Source organism: Colius striatus, chromosome 3 (assembly GCF_028858725.1).
Source record: "Colius striatus isolate bColStr4 chromosome 3, bColStr4.1.hap1, whole genome shotgun sequence".
NCBI classification, from domain to species: domain Eukaryota; kingdom Metazoa; phylum Chordata; class Aves; order Coliiformes; family Coliidae; genus Colius; species Colius striatus.
The window spans coordinates 35,209,658-35,224,626 of NC_084761.1; the positions used below are offsets into that span (position 1 = coordinate 35,209,658).

The 14,969-nt window shown below is 40.5% G+C and overlaps 1 protein-coding gene across 2 annotated transcripts in view; it reads left to right on the plus strand.

Annotated features, from left to right (window-relative positions):
- The first annotated feature begins 2,746 nt into the window (after positions 1-2,746).
- EDNRA (endothelin receptor type A) overlaps positions 2,747-14,969 on the plus strand; it is a 35,166-nt gene continuing 22,943 nt past the window's right edge. For both annotated transcript variants that reach the window (XM_061992633.1, XM_061992634.1), the window contains exons 1-2: positions 2,747-2,916; positions 5,792-6,270. In XM_061992633.1, coding sequence (XP_061848617.1) covers positions 5,869-6,270 — 402 coding nt within the window. In that variant the 5' untranslated portion in view covers positions 2,747-2,916; positions 5,792-5,868. The remainder of the gene's footprint in view (positions 2,917-5,791; positions 6,271-14,969) is intronic.

The following is a 14,969-nucleotide window of genomic DNA, read 5'->3' on the forward strand; positions in this document are numbered from 1 at the left end:
AGATGATACTCAGGGGGGATCTTCTTAACATTTACAAATATCTAAATGGTGGGTGTCAGGAGGTTGGGACATCCTTTTTTTCTAGTAGTTAGCAACAGGACAATGGGTAATGGGATGAAGTTGGAACACAAAAAGTTCCACTTAAATATAAGAAAAAACTATCCTACTGTGAGGGTGATGGAGCAGTGGAACAGACTGCCCAGAGGGGTTGTGGAGTCTCCTTCCTTGGAAGTCTTCAAGACCTGCCTGGACATGTACCTATGCAACCTGATCTAGGTGACAGATCTCATGTCAGACATGTCATGACAGATCTCCTGTCCCTCTTGAGCTAGGGAGCCCAGAACTGGACACAGGACTCCAGATGAGGCCTCACTAGGGCAGATCAGAGGGGGAGCGGAACCTCCCTTGACCTGCTGGCCACACTCTTCTTGATGCATCCCAGGATGCCATTGGCCTTCTTGGCCACGAGGGCACATTGCTGGCTCATGTTTAGTTTATTGTCAATCAGGACTCCCAGGTCTCTCTCTTCAGAGCTGCTCTTCAGCAGTTTGACCCCCAGCCTGTACTGGTTCATGGGGTTGTTCCTCCCAAGATGCAGGACTCTGCACTTGTCTTTGTTGAACCTCATGAGGTTCCTCTCTGCCCAACTCTCAAGCTGGTCAAGATCCTGCTGAATGGCAGCACAGCCTTCTGGGGAATCAGCCAGTCCTCCCAGTTTGGTGTCATCAGTGAACATGCTGAGGGTACACTCTGTCCCCTCATCCAGATCGTTGATGAAGATGTTGAACAAGACTGGTCCCAGAACCGATCCCTGTGGAACTCCACTGGCCACAGGCCTGCAACTCGATTCTGTGCCATTGATCATCACCCTCTGGGCTCTGTCATCCAGCCAGCTCTCAATCCACCTCACTGTCCACTCATCCAAGCCACACTGCTTGAGCTTTCTGATGAGCATGTTATGGGAGACAATGTCAAAAGCCTTGATGAAGTCAAGATAGATGACATCTGCTGCTCTCCCCTCATCGAGTCAGCTGGTTATGCACTCACAGAAGGCTATCAGGTTGGTCAAACAGGATTTCACCTTGGTGAAGCCATGTTGACTCCCCCGATAACCATCTTTTCCTTCACATGTTCAGTGATAACATTCAGGATGAGTTGTAATAGTCAATAATTATGCAGGGCAATGTCTGAATATGCTGTAAACATTCCGAGTTGATTGAATTAGGAATTGGAAGGACAAACGTTTCTTTGGATGAGATCTGAAACATAAGTTTCATGGTTTTAACAATTCTAGTTGTTTAGACATAAAGATCAAACAATCCTAGGAAAGGAATTGAGTGTTACGAATGTTTTGAGAACATAGAAGATATTTAAAAATTGCATTTGATAAAGCACTCCTCAAAGTGATCTTTCAGTACAGTACAGTACCGAAAGCTGTACAGTAGCTCTTCTATAGTTTTTACATCAGGTTCTCATACCTATGACTCTTAACAAAGCAAATTATTAATACTATGCATCTATAACCAAACTGTTGAGAATTTAAAATAACTTGATTTATCATCATTTTCTCAGCTTCAAGGCAACTTGAGTTTTTGAACTAAACTTTTCTATCTGATTTGCAACCAGTAGGCTTCTTGTGACCCTCAGCCTGAAAACTTAGGTTCCTTCAAAGACCTTGTGTTTTGACATATCATTTAACTGAGATGATTGTCTAGAAGAAATAAAGTATTGCTATTCTAGATGCTGGTTTTCCTGTTCAAGAATTATCAGGTGATTTAAAATAATGTCTACAGAAACATTATTTTAACTATGCAAAACTCATGAAGTTTCTTTCATGATTTAGTGATGGGTATTTTAATTCTGCAGGCCACTAACATCACACTTTCAATTGTTCTTTTCAGACTATTTTCATTCTTTTAGAACCATATATTTTTATATCATATTTCGGAAAACTATCTTTTTTCTTTTCAAAAGAAAATAATTTCTGTGGCATGGCCAGATGGAAGTTTGCCATGAAATGACCATCCTGATATGATTTGATAAGAATCTTAACATTTCTTGGACCTGCTAGCATCAAGGTATTTTTAAACTGTGTCCCTACAAGCTTCTCCCTCTGATACATTGGTCTTTATTCATCATGAGAAAAGATAATTTGCTATAAGAGATCTTCCTGCTTTTTCTGCGCATTTTTTTTCTGCCCCACTACCTTGACAGAAGGTAATGTATTTTTGAACACTAAGAGGTATTAGCAAAGTGTGTCCTGGATGGACCACAGAAATTTTCATCCAGAAACAGTCACTTTTTATGGATCCAGCATGTTTTAAACTCTTAACACATCAAATTTTAGTGGTTGTCTTGGAGACGTATTATAATCCTGGCCAAATCTAGGCAAATGGCAAACAAAAACTTGTCTATTATATTCTTTTCCCTGCTTTGCTCATGGCTCTTATGTGGTCTGGTTCTATAAGATCCAAAACCTTTTTGGGAGCTCGGTATGCTATTAGGCAGCTACAGTAGCTGATTCCCAAGGCTGTTGATGAGTCCAGCAATGTAGCTCAGCTCAATTTCAGAGAGGAAACGGTTAAAGAGCTCGGTGTTTCCCTGTGCCCGGGAGGCAGCCTTTGTGTTTAACATTGGCAGGGGCTCAGTTTGGGCTGGAGGTTTGTTTTAATTGGGGGAGGGGGCAGAAAAGAGGGGACGCTCCGACTTCTACAGTCTGTCTCTTTCTTTTACTGATTTAGCGGAGGTGGAGATTTTCAATCCCACCCAGTCAGACGCAGATAGGAGGATCTAGTAAGACTATCCCAGGAAAATCCACTCGGAGGAAATTCTCAGCAGCAGCAGCAGGAGCAGGAGCGGCTGCAGCAGACACAGCATGAGCGGGAGCAGGAGTCCGGTGGAGGAGGCGCGCCGAGGGTGAGTGCGCGGTCCGCCACTCGCCGGGCCGGGCCGGGCCGGAGCCGCTCCCCGTTCCCGGGGAGAGCCCGGCCCAGAGCAGCGGGATGCTTTCAGCACTGCTCGCCGGCACTCCTGATCATGCTTAGGTGACGATGGTGCACCTCTGTGTGGGTTTGTGTGTGTATATGTGTGTGTGTGTGTGTGTGTGTGTGCGAGAGAGAGGGAAGGAGGGAGAGCAAGAGACCCGCACAAGGCAGGTTCGGATAACTATTAAATAAAGTTTAATCATACATACATCGTGTCAGATGTTCTACACAGGCTGCAGGGGAGGTAGTTCTCATTTGGAATTGATCTTCTGATAAGTGTTACAAGTGTTTCTTTTGTGTTAGAGGAAGGACTATGAGGCAATTGTCCCAGCAGCGAAGCGCGCTGCTGCCTGCGCCGCCGGCGAGACAGCCGGGAAAAATGCGGGTCTTCGGCAGCGATTCTGGTAGCGTTTTCCTTCCTTGGTTATGTTTATTTGCTCCTGTTTACGTCTCTGCTGCCTTTTTGGGAGATGAATCACTATTAACGTTTTAGCGTCTCTAAGACTTTGGACAATTTCATTTCCGATAGTATGGTCTCTTCTAGTGAATCTCGGCATGACAATGTTTCTGGCTCGATACCCTAGGCAAGTTAGCAGTTTGATGCTCTGCATCCGGGGCTACTTCTACGGAGCTGTAGGAGCAGAGGAACAACACAAGCATGTAGCCTCCAGATGAGATGCTTCAGGTGTTAAACTTACATGGGAAGGAGAATCCTAGAGCATGTCACTACAAAAAGTTATTAGGGATGCTAGTGCGTTACTTACATGAAGCAGTTTGCATGTTACATTCTGGAACAATATAAATACTTTGCAAATACCCACAGAGGAATGAAAGAATGTCAGAAATCTATAAGATAATATCCTTAGAATTTATATTAAAAATTTTGTTGGTTTTGCATCTTACAGAAAAGTTTATTGTGGGAGAGGAAAGAGGCGGTAATTGGTAATTTTGTCCCTAGCTTTGCATGCTGTCTACATGATTGCCATGCTTTCACTGTATTCACATTCATATACATTTTCACAAGAAAATATCATTAAATAAGGAGGATATTAATATAACTAAAGCATAGGGTTCTGTTGATAGCTGTATCACATTTACTTGCGCAAGTGTGAACTTGTGAAAGCCATTTAAAGCATTGGTGATTTGATTTTTCCATTTGTAAATTGGGGAACTGTAGTCATAGTAAATCATAAAAGTATTAATACTTGCCTGAAGTACAATCAATTATGTCTCTTGTTTCCAATATGATTTAGAAACCTAAAGTGAAAGCACTTACCTCATGCAAACTCTTAGTAACTGCCCTGAGCTACCATTGTAACCGGCATTTAATAAAGAAAGTTTTACTATTTAGTATATTAAACCTTATAATCCAGTGCAGAGGAAGTCATAGTTGGTCAGATCCTCATCTCAAATACACCAGTATAAAAGGGTATAAATGATCCCTGGTCTGTGAGGGACAGTACTTGACATGGCAGACAGGAATACTTGAGCTAACATTGCATTTCCTGCTGTCTATAGGTAAACACACACTTCTACAGACCACAAACAAGTGAAGAGGGTAACAGTAAATATGTATACTCTGGCTCCATCCAGAAGCCCTATCAGTAAATTATCTCCCACATGCTTTCTCTGGTAAATTTCTTGTTATAAACTCTGACTTAATAGCCCCATAAGGAAGGAAATTAGGATCAATTTCTTTAAAAGGATCCTCCCAAATCTTTCATGTGAATATCCCTAGACATCAGAAAGTTATAAATACTTCTACTTTCTATTCTTCTTTTGGCAACACTGCAACACTTTGTCTTATTTTGCAGAAATAAACTATATATATAAAAAAAATCTTTGTCTTAAATTAGACTGAGCCTTCAAGGAAACAGACTTGTGACCTTCCTGGTTTCATTGAAGGTGTGGTGTCTATACTCCCTGTGGCAGGAAGCCAGCTCCAGTGACTACTCAGTTGTACTTACTGGGAGAGAATGTTATGATATTTCCTTTCCTATCTGGGAAGTCATGAGTTGTTGCCTAGAGTACTAAACCAAATGGATTTTATCTTAAAGGAGCTTAAATTTTTATCATTTTAGCTTAGTCATAGCTAAGTACTGAACATGACTTGCAATGACATTCAGGAGTCAAATGACACATGAAGTTTGAAGGACTTTTCCTGGCCACAGGTCTACCCTGAGGCTATAAAAGTTTTCCTCCTAATATTTAGGAACTTTAGATCTAGTCCAAAATTTGATTTGAAATATATGTATTTTCAATCTTTATTTGAAATCCAGGTAATTACAAAGTCATAGAAAAATAACATAAAGCCTCATTATTGCAATGTATCAAAAATACTCAGAATATTAACAAATTTACTACCTTTAATTACTAATGCAGTGCTGTTAACTGACTTTTTCCAAATAAAAATAGTAACTTCTTATTTTAACCAAAATATCATTGATCAGTCTCCAAGGCCTCTCTCTGTTGGTACACTTTTCTTGCAGGACTATGTTTTAAAAAAGAACTTCATCCACCATTTTTTTCCCATTCTTATACAAATTCTATCTCAAACTAACAAGATTTTGTGGGATCTCATTTGTATACTCTATCAAGTACTTACAGAATTTTTGATGTTTGCCTTTTGTCAGTTAATATGGGCGATTTAGATTTCAGAGTAGCACAGGGGTTATAAATAGATATTTATATATATGTGCTGTTGAGATTGTACATTCAAAATACCTTTCCTAAGTGTGCTAGTCTACTTGCTGTACTGATTCTGTTTCTTTCTTTGTTTTGTTTTTGTTGATTCTTTCTCTCTGCAGGTGAAAGGATTAGAAGCATCTCACTGAAATACTGAAAAAACCCTGTCTCACGGAATTTGCACTTTTGGGACTTCAGAATGGAAGCCTTGTGTTTAAGAATTTCCTTGCTGCTGCTGGTTCCAGGATTTGCCCTCAGTGATAGCTCTGACAGACACACTGCAAATCGGAGTGACTTGGGAAACTACCTTTCCACTTTTTCAGGGATCGAATCCAGCATCCTCCTCACCACCAGACAGCCTCTGGTGTCCAATCAAACTGTCAAATGCTCCCAGCAAACTAAGATTGCTGAAACTTTTAAATACATTAACACAGTAGTATCTTGTGCTATTTTCATCGTTGGAATGGTTGGGAATGCAACTCTGCTGAGGATCATTTACCAGAACAAGTGTATGAGGAATGGCCCGAATGCACTGATAGCCAGTCTGGCACTAGGAGACCTTATCTATATTGTCATTGATATTCCTATCATTGTGTACAAGGTAGGATGCAATAATACATTCTAATTGTGGTTTCCTTACCAGTGCACTGTCTGTTCTTTATGGTTGCTTTGTCTAATTAACACTACTTGTCAATGAACAGTACACTTCAGAAAAAATAGAAATCCTTTTTGTTCCACAAACACCTTACTCTGCTCTCAGGTCTCACCTCTATGAAGAAAAAAAAACCTTTCTCCTTTTAAAGATGATGTAGCTCTTAACCAAAGTGTGGCCTTGGGCATTCTTGGGCATTCTTCATTATAGCTGCTATAACTAGCAAAAGAATTTATGAAGAAAGACTTTTTATAAACTGTTCTCCTCCTTGATGAGCATACAGCATTGGATTAGTTGCTATTTTTGGAATATCCTGCGTGCCCGTTATATTTTTGCAGAAAATAGTCTCTGTGATCCGCAGGCTTCCTGTTACAACTTTACAGAGAGAGATTATATCAATTAAGTTGAGCGTTAAGGTTTTAGTCTAGTAATCATTAATAGCAGAGTGTAAAAATTATTCCTGAATTAGTAAAATCAACTATATTACAGAACATCTTTGAAATATTAAATTTGATCTGGCTTTGTCAAGCTATAAAAAGAATCCTCAGCAATTCTTTAGTCTGGTATAAAGTTATCCATTCCCAATTTCATTTTCCATTCTAATTAAACAAAGCCATAAAGCAGTGCTTTTTTCTGATGCGATACATGTTTACTAATGTAACTTGCATGGTTCGAGGATGGGCTTGAATGAACAGAACGGAGTCCTTTTTTAACCTATCTCACTGATATTAACTTATCTTAGAAAATTGTCAAAGACTTTTTTCAAGCTTCTATCTGGATCTTTGTGGATAGCTGATAGCATGTTACAATTGTTTGTGTTTTTCTCAGTAAAACATTCAGCTGTTTCTATTAGCAAATAAAACACTAAGTAATATAAAAAAAAAACCCATTCCTCACAATTTCATCTCTTAAGGTTCTAGAGACTTAATATTTATTTACATGTGTTTTAAACACAACATTTTGATGCACAGGTTTTTAATAACTAGTGTCCTATGGTTTCAAATTAGATTTTAAACTTAAAGAAATTCTGAATTGAAAAGATATATTTTGTATCTATATAACTATTGCCATCATAACTGTTGATCTGCATTATAAGCAGGTATTGATAGGACAAGATCCTAAAAATTTGAATTCTTTAATAGATTAAATGGATTTAAATTCTTCTGAATATTAAAAATGCATGTCTTCATATATTACAGTTAGACAAAGTTATATTAAGTATGGTAAAATGCAGTATGTGGTTCCGATTTTCTAGGATAATTGCTAACGCAATGTTTTTCTTTCTTATGATATTTCTGATAAGGAATTTTGAGGTAAAATGGCATGTATTTCTTTCAGAGTTCAGTTTGGGAAAGAATAAGTATTCTTATTACACATTTTTTCCTAATCTTTCTACTGCTTCTTCAAAAAGAGGAATGGAAATCTGGAATTAATTTTGCCTTTGAGAATGGCCTTTTGATGGTCTTCTGAAACTTCTTCAGAAGTTTAGTTAAAAGTAACAGAACATGTTTTTACATTCTCTTTATTATGTTGCAATACATTTTTTCTATTAATTTTCTGACATTTCTTTGGCATTCCATAGGTTCCTTTTCCTTGCTATGTCTTATATGGTGAGCTGAGGTGTGGTCCTGAATATTTCTGTACAAAGGAAATTACCTTAGACTATATGAACATCTTTTTCTGTACCGCAGAGAAATATTCAAAAAGTAAAGGCTGTGAATGAAACTGCAGTCCCTTAATATTAACATGTGTCAACTCCCATACATAAGAAGGCAAAATTAAAATTATATTACAAGCTTAATTCTATTTTTAAAACAAATTTGGACACTTTAAAGTCCATAATAAATTACTTTAAAATTACCATGTAAAATCATACTGTTATATAAGGTTAGCTGCATGTATCCTGATGCAGGGAAGCATTTACAGCATTTATAAGAGAAGTCTAGCAATTTTGATAAGAAATTCTATTTTGTTTATAGTCTATTTTTCATATAAACCATTCAGGAATGTGTCTGCTTACATTAGGAGTTGATTTCAAAGCTTGCAAAATGGCATTCCTTTTTGTATCACTAGGGATCCTAAAAGCTGTGGCACCATTTAGCTTCTCCTGTTGAGTGAAAGGCACAGAGTTGTGATCAATGGGTGTATTGGAAGGGGTGTGGGCAGTAAGTCGAGAGAGGTTCTCCTCCCCCCTCTACTCTGCCCTTGTGAGACCACACCTGGAATATTGTGTCCAGTTCAGGACCCCTCAGTTCAGGAAGGACAGGGAGCTGCTGGAGAGAGTTCAGCACAGGGCCACCAAGATGATGAAGGGAGTGGAGCATCTCCCTTATGATGAAAGGCTGAGGGAGCTGGGACTCTTTAGCTTCGAGAAGAGGAGAATGAGGGATAACCTCATAAATGTTTATAAACACGTAAAGGGCAGGTGTCAGGAGGATGCAGCCAGGCTGTTCTCAGTAATGTCCAATGATAGGACAAGGGGCAATGGGTACAAGTTGGAACACAAGAGGTCCCAAAGAAACACAAGGAAGAATTTCTTTACTGTGAGGGTGATAGAGCACTGGAACAGGCCGCCCGGATGGATTGTTGAGTCTTCTTCTCTAGAAACATTCAAAATCCACCTGGACAGGTTCCTGTGAGACCTACTGTAGGTGGTACTGCTCTGGCAGGTTGGTTGGACTAGATGAGGTCCCTTCCAACCCTTAAGATTCTGTAATTCTGTGACATGTGAAGGGTGATCACTGAAAAGATTACAATGTGTGATAGTCTTTTAAAGGCAAAAAAATTAAGGGGCATTGTTGTTGTTCTAAGTTTAAATTTTAAAATATTTTATATACTTAGCACTGCACTTTATCATTTTAGCTTCAGACTCAGCCTCATTTGGAGCTGTGTATTAGTAACCTATATAAACAAATGGTGCAAAACACTTAGTATCTTATAGGTCAGATCTTTATTTTTAGGAGAGCAAAACTGCTGAAATCAGGATTACAGTAAACAAGCATTGATCTGCATATTAAAATTATAAACAGGACAGTATCAAGATGGCCACATTGTATAGAATAAAATGTGTGAACTATTGTAGTATCAGAAATAGGTAAAATCACTTTCATGAAACATAAGTTAGCCTTAACTATTTTGAAAGTACCCACCTGGACATGTTCCTATGCGACCTGACCTAGGTGAACCTGCTTCTGCAGGGGAGTTGGACTAGACGATCTCTAAAGGTCCCTTCCAACCTCTACCATTCTATGATTCTATGATTCCCCTTAGCAATTTGTTAAATGGAGTGAGATGTTATATTCACTATCCTCCTTTGAAGATATTCTGAATATACTAAAGCCCCATTACACTTAATTACCACTAGTATATCCACTTGTAGTATCAAATCAATATTAAAAATTGTTGCAAATTGAGTTTTACAGGAAGGGTGTCAGTTATAAATACAACCTTAATAGATTGAACTAAAACAATTTTATCGACCTGGATCCAAACAGTTTCCTCTTTACCGAAAACATACCTATTTCAGACATTTAAGATGCCAAAGCCTAAAGCCTCCAAGTCAGTGACTTCTTTGTGGTGTAAAGAAGATTAGGAGATACAACTTTTGTGTTTTATGGTGCTGTAGAGGTAGGGTTAAGACCCTGGAGACAGGTTGCATACCTCCTTTTCTAGAACCAAGTGGCATAGCACATCATAGATGAAATCTACTGCATCATCTACTTTCACTGAATTCTTACCCGTGATTCCAAGCACCAACACATTGGTAGTCTAGTGTGATGCAGAATTCCATGTAACTTGCCCAGAACTTGATCTATTATTGGGGTGTATGTCTCTGTGTGACAATCATACATAAATCTAGAGTTAGCTGAGGAACTGATCACTGAGTTCTGGAGGCAGAAGTGACCAAATCACACTCTACAGCTACCTGAAGGGAGGTTGTAGTGAGGTGGGTGTCAGTCTGTCCTCCCAAGTAGCAAGTGGTAGAACAGGAGGAAACAGCTTCAAGTTGCACCAGTGAATGTTAAGATCAGCTATTAGGAAAAATTTCTTCAGAAAAAGGTCAAGCATTGGAACAGGCTGCCTAGGGTAATGGTTGTCACCATCCCATGAGGTATTTAAAAGATATGTAAATGTGGCACTTAGGGACATAATTTAGTGGTGGATGTGGCAGTGCTGGGTTAACAGTTGGAGTCAGTAGTCCAACTCAAGGTCTTTTTCAACCTAAATGGTTCTGTGACTATGAAAATGGAACAGGGAAATCCATCAGGAATCTGTTATCTGCATTTACAGACTACAGCTTCCTAGAAGACAGTGTTGAATGTGCACACCAAGGTAAGAGTTAAGGAAGAGATTTTATATTCTAGGTCTTAGTTCAAGATCCACTTTGCCTTTAACTAATTAGTACTTTAAGAGGTGGGATATATGTTCCCCTCAATGCACAGGTAGCTCCTCCCACATCTTCAATGTCACATCTCATTCCTGCTTTGCTATTCTGTGAATCTGTAATACCTTACAGTACCTAGAGTCTGTAGGTTGCAACACACTACTTCAATGTGTTCACTATTTTTTCAATCATCTAAAGTCTACAGATAACAAGTAATTGTTTGGATTGAAACTATCCAGGTGTTATCAGTTCTGCAGTAATTTCCTAACATTCCTCTCACTCTTCAGCAACACAACTGGAAGCAATAACAGTAGCAATATTTTGCCCCTTTTCAATAAATCGTCATGCACATAAGTACATAAGTTGGTCAACACCATGGAACAACAGACAAGAAACTAATCCTATCTTGTAAACAGCAAAAATACCACAGGGGAGATATCTAGAATTGTTTAGACTGCTGTACCACTACTTATATTTTTGAAATATATAAAACATTTTAAAAAGAACATAAAAATTGGGATTTATTTTTTACCAATTAGTTGAGATAGGATGTTCTGCTTTAAAAGCACAATGTTTTCTTACCTTTCAGAATCTCTTGAAGTACAATCTATTTTCTCTTGTGTAAAATCTATACATTCTCTTCCATAGCTGCCAAAATTGGAGAAAAAGACCGTAGGCATGCATGAAGTGGCATGAGACTGTCTTGTACTGCCACTTTTAGTCAACTGGGAAAAAGATGAGCAATGTAGCAGAAAAAAAACTGTGATAAGTCAATTCAGTGGAGAAAATGTCTTTGATGGTTCTTATGGATCCCTATATAAACTTTCTTCCTTCTAGAAAAAAAAAGTCACTTTTTACCCACTCAAAGTGGGTAAAACTGAGGGGCCCTGAACTGGACACAATATTCCAGATGCGGTCTCACAAGGGCAGAGTAGAGGAGGAGGAGAACCTCTCTCGACCAACTGCTTACACCACTTCCAATACACCCCAGGATGCCATTGTACTTCCTGAACAAAAAGGTACACTGCGGTGTCATGGTCATCCTGCTGTCCACCAAGACCCGCAGGTCCCTTTTCCCTACACTGCCCTCTAAGCATTCATTCCCCAACCTGTACTGGTACGTGGGGTTCTTCTTTCCCAGATGCAAGACTCTACACTTGCCCTTGATGATTTTCATTAGATTTCTCCCTGCCCAGTTCTCCAGCCTGTCCAGGTCTTGTTGAATGGCAGCACAGCTTTCTAGTGTGTCAGCCACTCCCCCCAGTTTAGCATCATCAGCAAACTTGCTGACATTGCCCTCTGTTCCCTCACAAAGGTCATTAATGAATATATTGAACAGTACTGGTCCCAGCACTGACCCCTGAGAGTCTCTACTAGATACAGGCCTCCAACTAGACCCTGTCCTCATTGATCACCACTCTCTGCCTTCTCTTCAACCAGTTAACAATCCACCTCATTACCTGGTCACCCAGCCCACACTTTCTCAGTTTTGCTGCAAGGGTGCTGTGGGAGACTGTGTCAAAGGCTTTACTGAGATCAAGATAAACCACATTCAATGCACTACTGCCATCTATACACCTTGTTATGTCTTCATAAAGGGCTATCAGGTTGGTCAAACGTGACTTCCCTTTGGTAAAACCATGTTGACTGCTCTTAATGACCCTCTTGTTCTTTAAATGCCTGGAAACAGTGCCCAGGATAAGTCGTTCCATCACCTTTCCAGGAATGGAGGTGATGCTGACCAGTCTGTAGTTAGCCAGCTCCTCCTTCTTGCCCTTATTGAAGACTGGAGTGACATTTGCTTTCCTCCAGTCCTCAGGCACCCCTCCTTGTTCTCCATGACTTACTGAAGATGATGGAGAGTGGTTTAGCAATGACTTCCACCAGCTCCCTCAGCACCCATGGGTGCATCCCATTGGGGTCTATCGATATATGTACATCCAAATTGTTCAACTGATCCTTAACCCAGTCGTCATGAACTAAACACAACTCCTCCTCTAACCCGACTTCCTCTGGAGTCTGGAGTTCCTGAGAACAGCCTCCAGCAGTATAGACAGAGGCAAAGAAGGCATTCAGTAACTCTGCCTTCTCTGTATCCTCTGTCACCAGGGCACCCACCTCACTCAACGGTGGGCCTACATTGTCTCTAGTGTTAGTTTTATCTGCAATGTATTTGAAGAAGCCCTTCTTGAGGTCCTTGACCTCCCTTGCAAGGTATAACTCCAATGAGACTTCAGCTTTCCTAGTTTTCCCACTATATTCTCTGTCAACAGTTTTATATTCATCCCAAGTGGCCATCCCATCCTTCCATGATCTATAGACTCTCTTCTTCCACTTGAGTTTGCCCAAGAGGTCCCTGTTTAACCACGTGGGTCTCCTGGCTTCCTTTCTTGCACAGGGATGCTCTGATCCTGAGCCTGGAAAAAGTGATCCTTGAATACAGACCAACAATCTTGGGCCCCTTTATCCTCTTAATACCCTGTCCCATGAGAAGTCCTCTAGCAATTGCTTGAAAAGGCCAAAGTTGGCCCTGCTAAAGATCAGGGTTGTGGTGGTCCTGCTTGGTATTCTGTTCCTACTGCACAAGATCCTGAACTCCAACATCTCATGGTTGCTGCAGCCAAGGCTGCGCTTAACCTCCACCACTTCAACCAGATCCTGCTTGTTTGTGATCCAGTCGTGCTCCTCTCCTAGTTGGCATATCCACTGTTTGTATCAAGAAGTTATCATCAATGCACTGAAGGAACCTCCTGGACTGTAAGTGGCTAGCTGTGTAGCTCTTCCAGCAGATTGTCTGGGTAGTTGAAATTCCCCATGAGAATCAGGGTCTGTGATTTTGAGGCTGCTCCCAGCTACAGAAGGCCTCATCAACCTCCCCAGCCTGATCAGATGGCCTGTAACAGACACCCACAACAGTGTCACACATGATAGCCTGTCCCTTAATTCTAACTCTTAACTTGCCCCTCATCCTCGCCTAGACAGAATTGAGCATATTCCAGTTGCTCTCTCACATAAAGAGCAACTCCACCACCTCACCTTGTTGGCCCGTCTTTCCTAAAAAGGACACTACCATCTATGACTACACTCCAGTCATGTGAGCTGTCCCATCATATCTCTGCAATTGCTACCAGATCATAGTCTCTTGCCTGTACACAGACTTCCAGCTTCTCCTGGTTATTCCCCCAGGCTGTGTGCATTGGTATAGAGGCATTTCAAGAAGGAAGCCGATCATGTAGGATTCACCCCCAGCACTGGCTTGCCACCCTTAGGCTCAACTCTAGCAGGCCTGGTTTTATCCCTTTCCCCCTTCAAAGTTAGTTTAAAGTCCTTTCTATGAGCCCTACTAACTCATTTGCAAGGATCCTTCTACCTCTTTGAGACAGATGAACTCCAGCTGTCACCATAACTGGCATCATGAAATTTCACCATGGTCAAAAATCCCAAAGTTATGTTGGTGGCACCAGCCTCTGAGCCACCTGTTAATCAGGTGAGGTTTCCTTACTTGTTTAGTATTCGTCCCTGCCACGAGAGGAGTGGAGGAGCGCACTGCTTGTGTTTTTAATCCATCTATCATTCTCCCCGGTGCCCTTACTTTTCCACTACTCATCGTCATTCTCAAAGCTGAGGCTTTTCACTACAGCAGTAGGAAGGGAAGGAATAGAGACAAGCTGTATTCTCTCACCTTCGCCCTTACAGATCTCCCTCCTTCCAGCAAAGTAGTGGAGCACAGCTGAGTCATACACATGTGACAAGCAACAGTCTGTGGGTCCCAAGAAAGAAACGGAAGAGGATTGTCCTGCAATGAAACTCTCTCTTGGATATACGGGTTGTACAAAGAAGAGAAAGGTTTGAGAACATGCAGTGAATTCTTGTCCGGTGAAGGTTCATGGGTATAGAAGGGTCCTGGCTGAGTCACTGAATCAAAATACCACAATCAAAATATCACAAGCAGGAGACTTAATCCACCCTTCTTCCTAACTAACCAGTCTTACAGAGACAGGAGGAACACTTCAGTCAGAATCATCATCTTTATTCACCTAATGCAATCAGCTCAATAGTATAGACCTTGGACACTTCTGTATTCAGGCAGATTTCACCTGGATTCCAACCAAAATACCAGGTACCATATCCGGCCCATGCCTTGAAGCAGATAAGGGCATGCATAACTGTAGAATGCAGTTTAAGGTAGAGTTTTACCAAGCCAGCTCAATGTCTCCTGGTGGAATCTAGCTTTAAAAAAATAAAGAAAAAAAACAAAACAAAA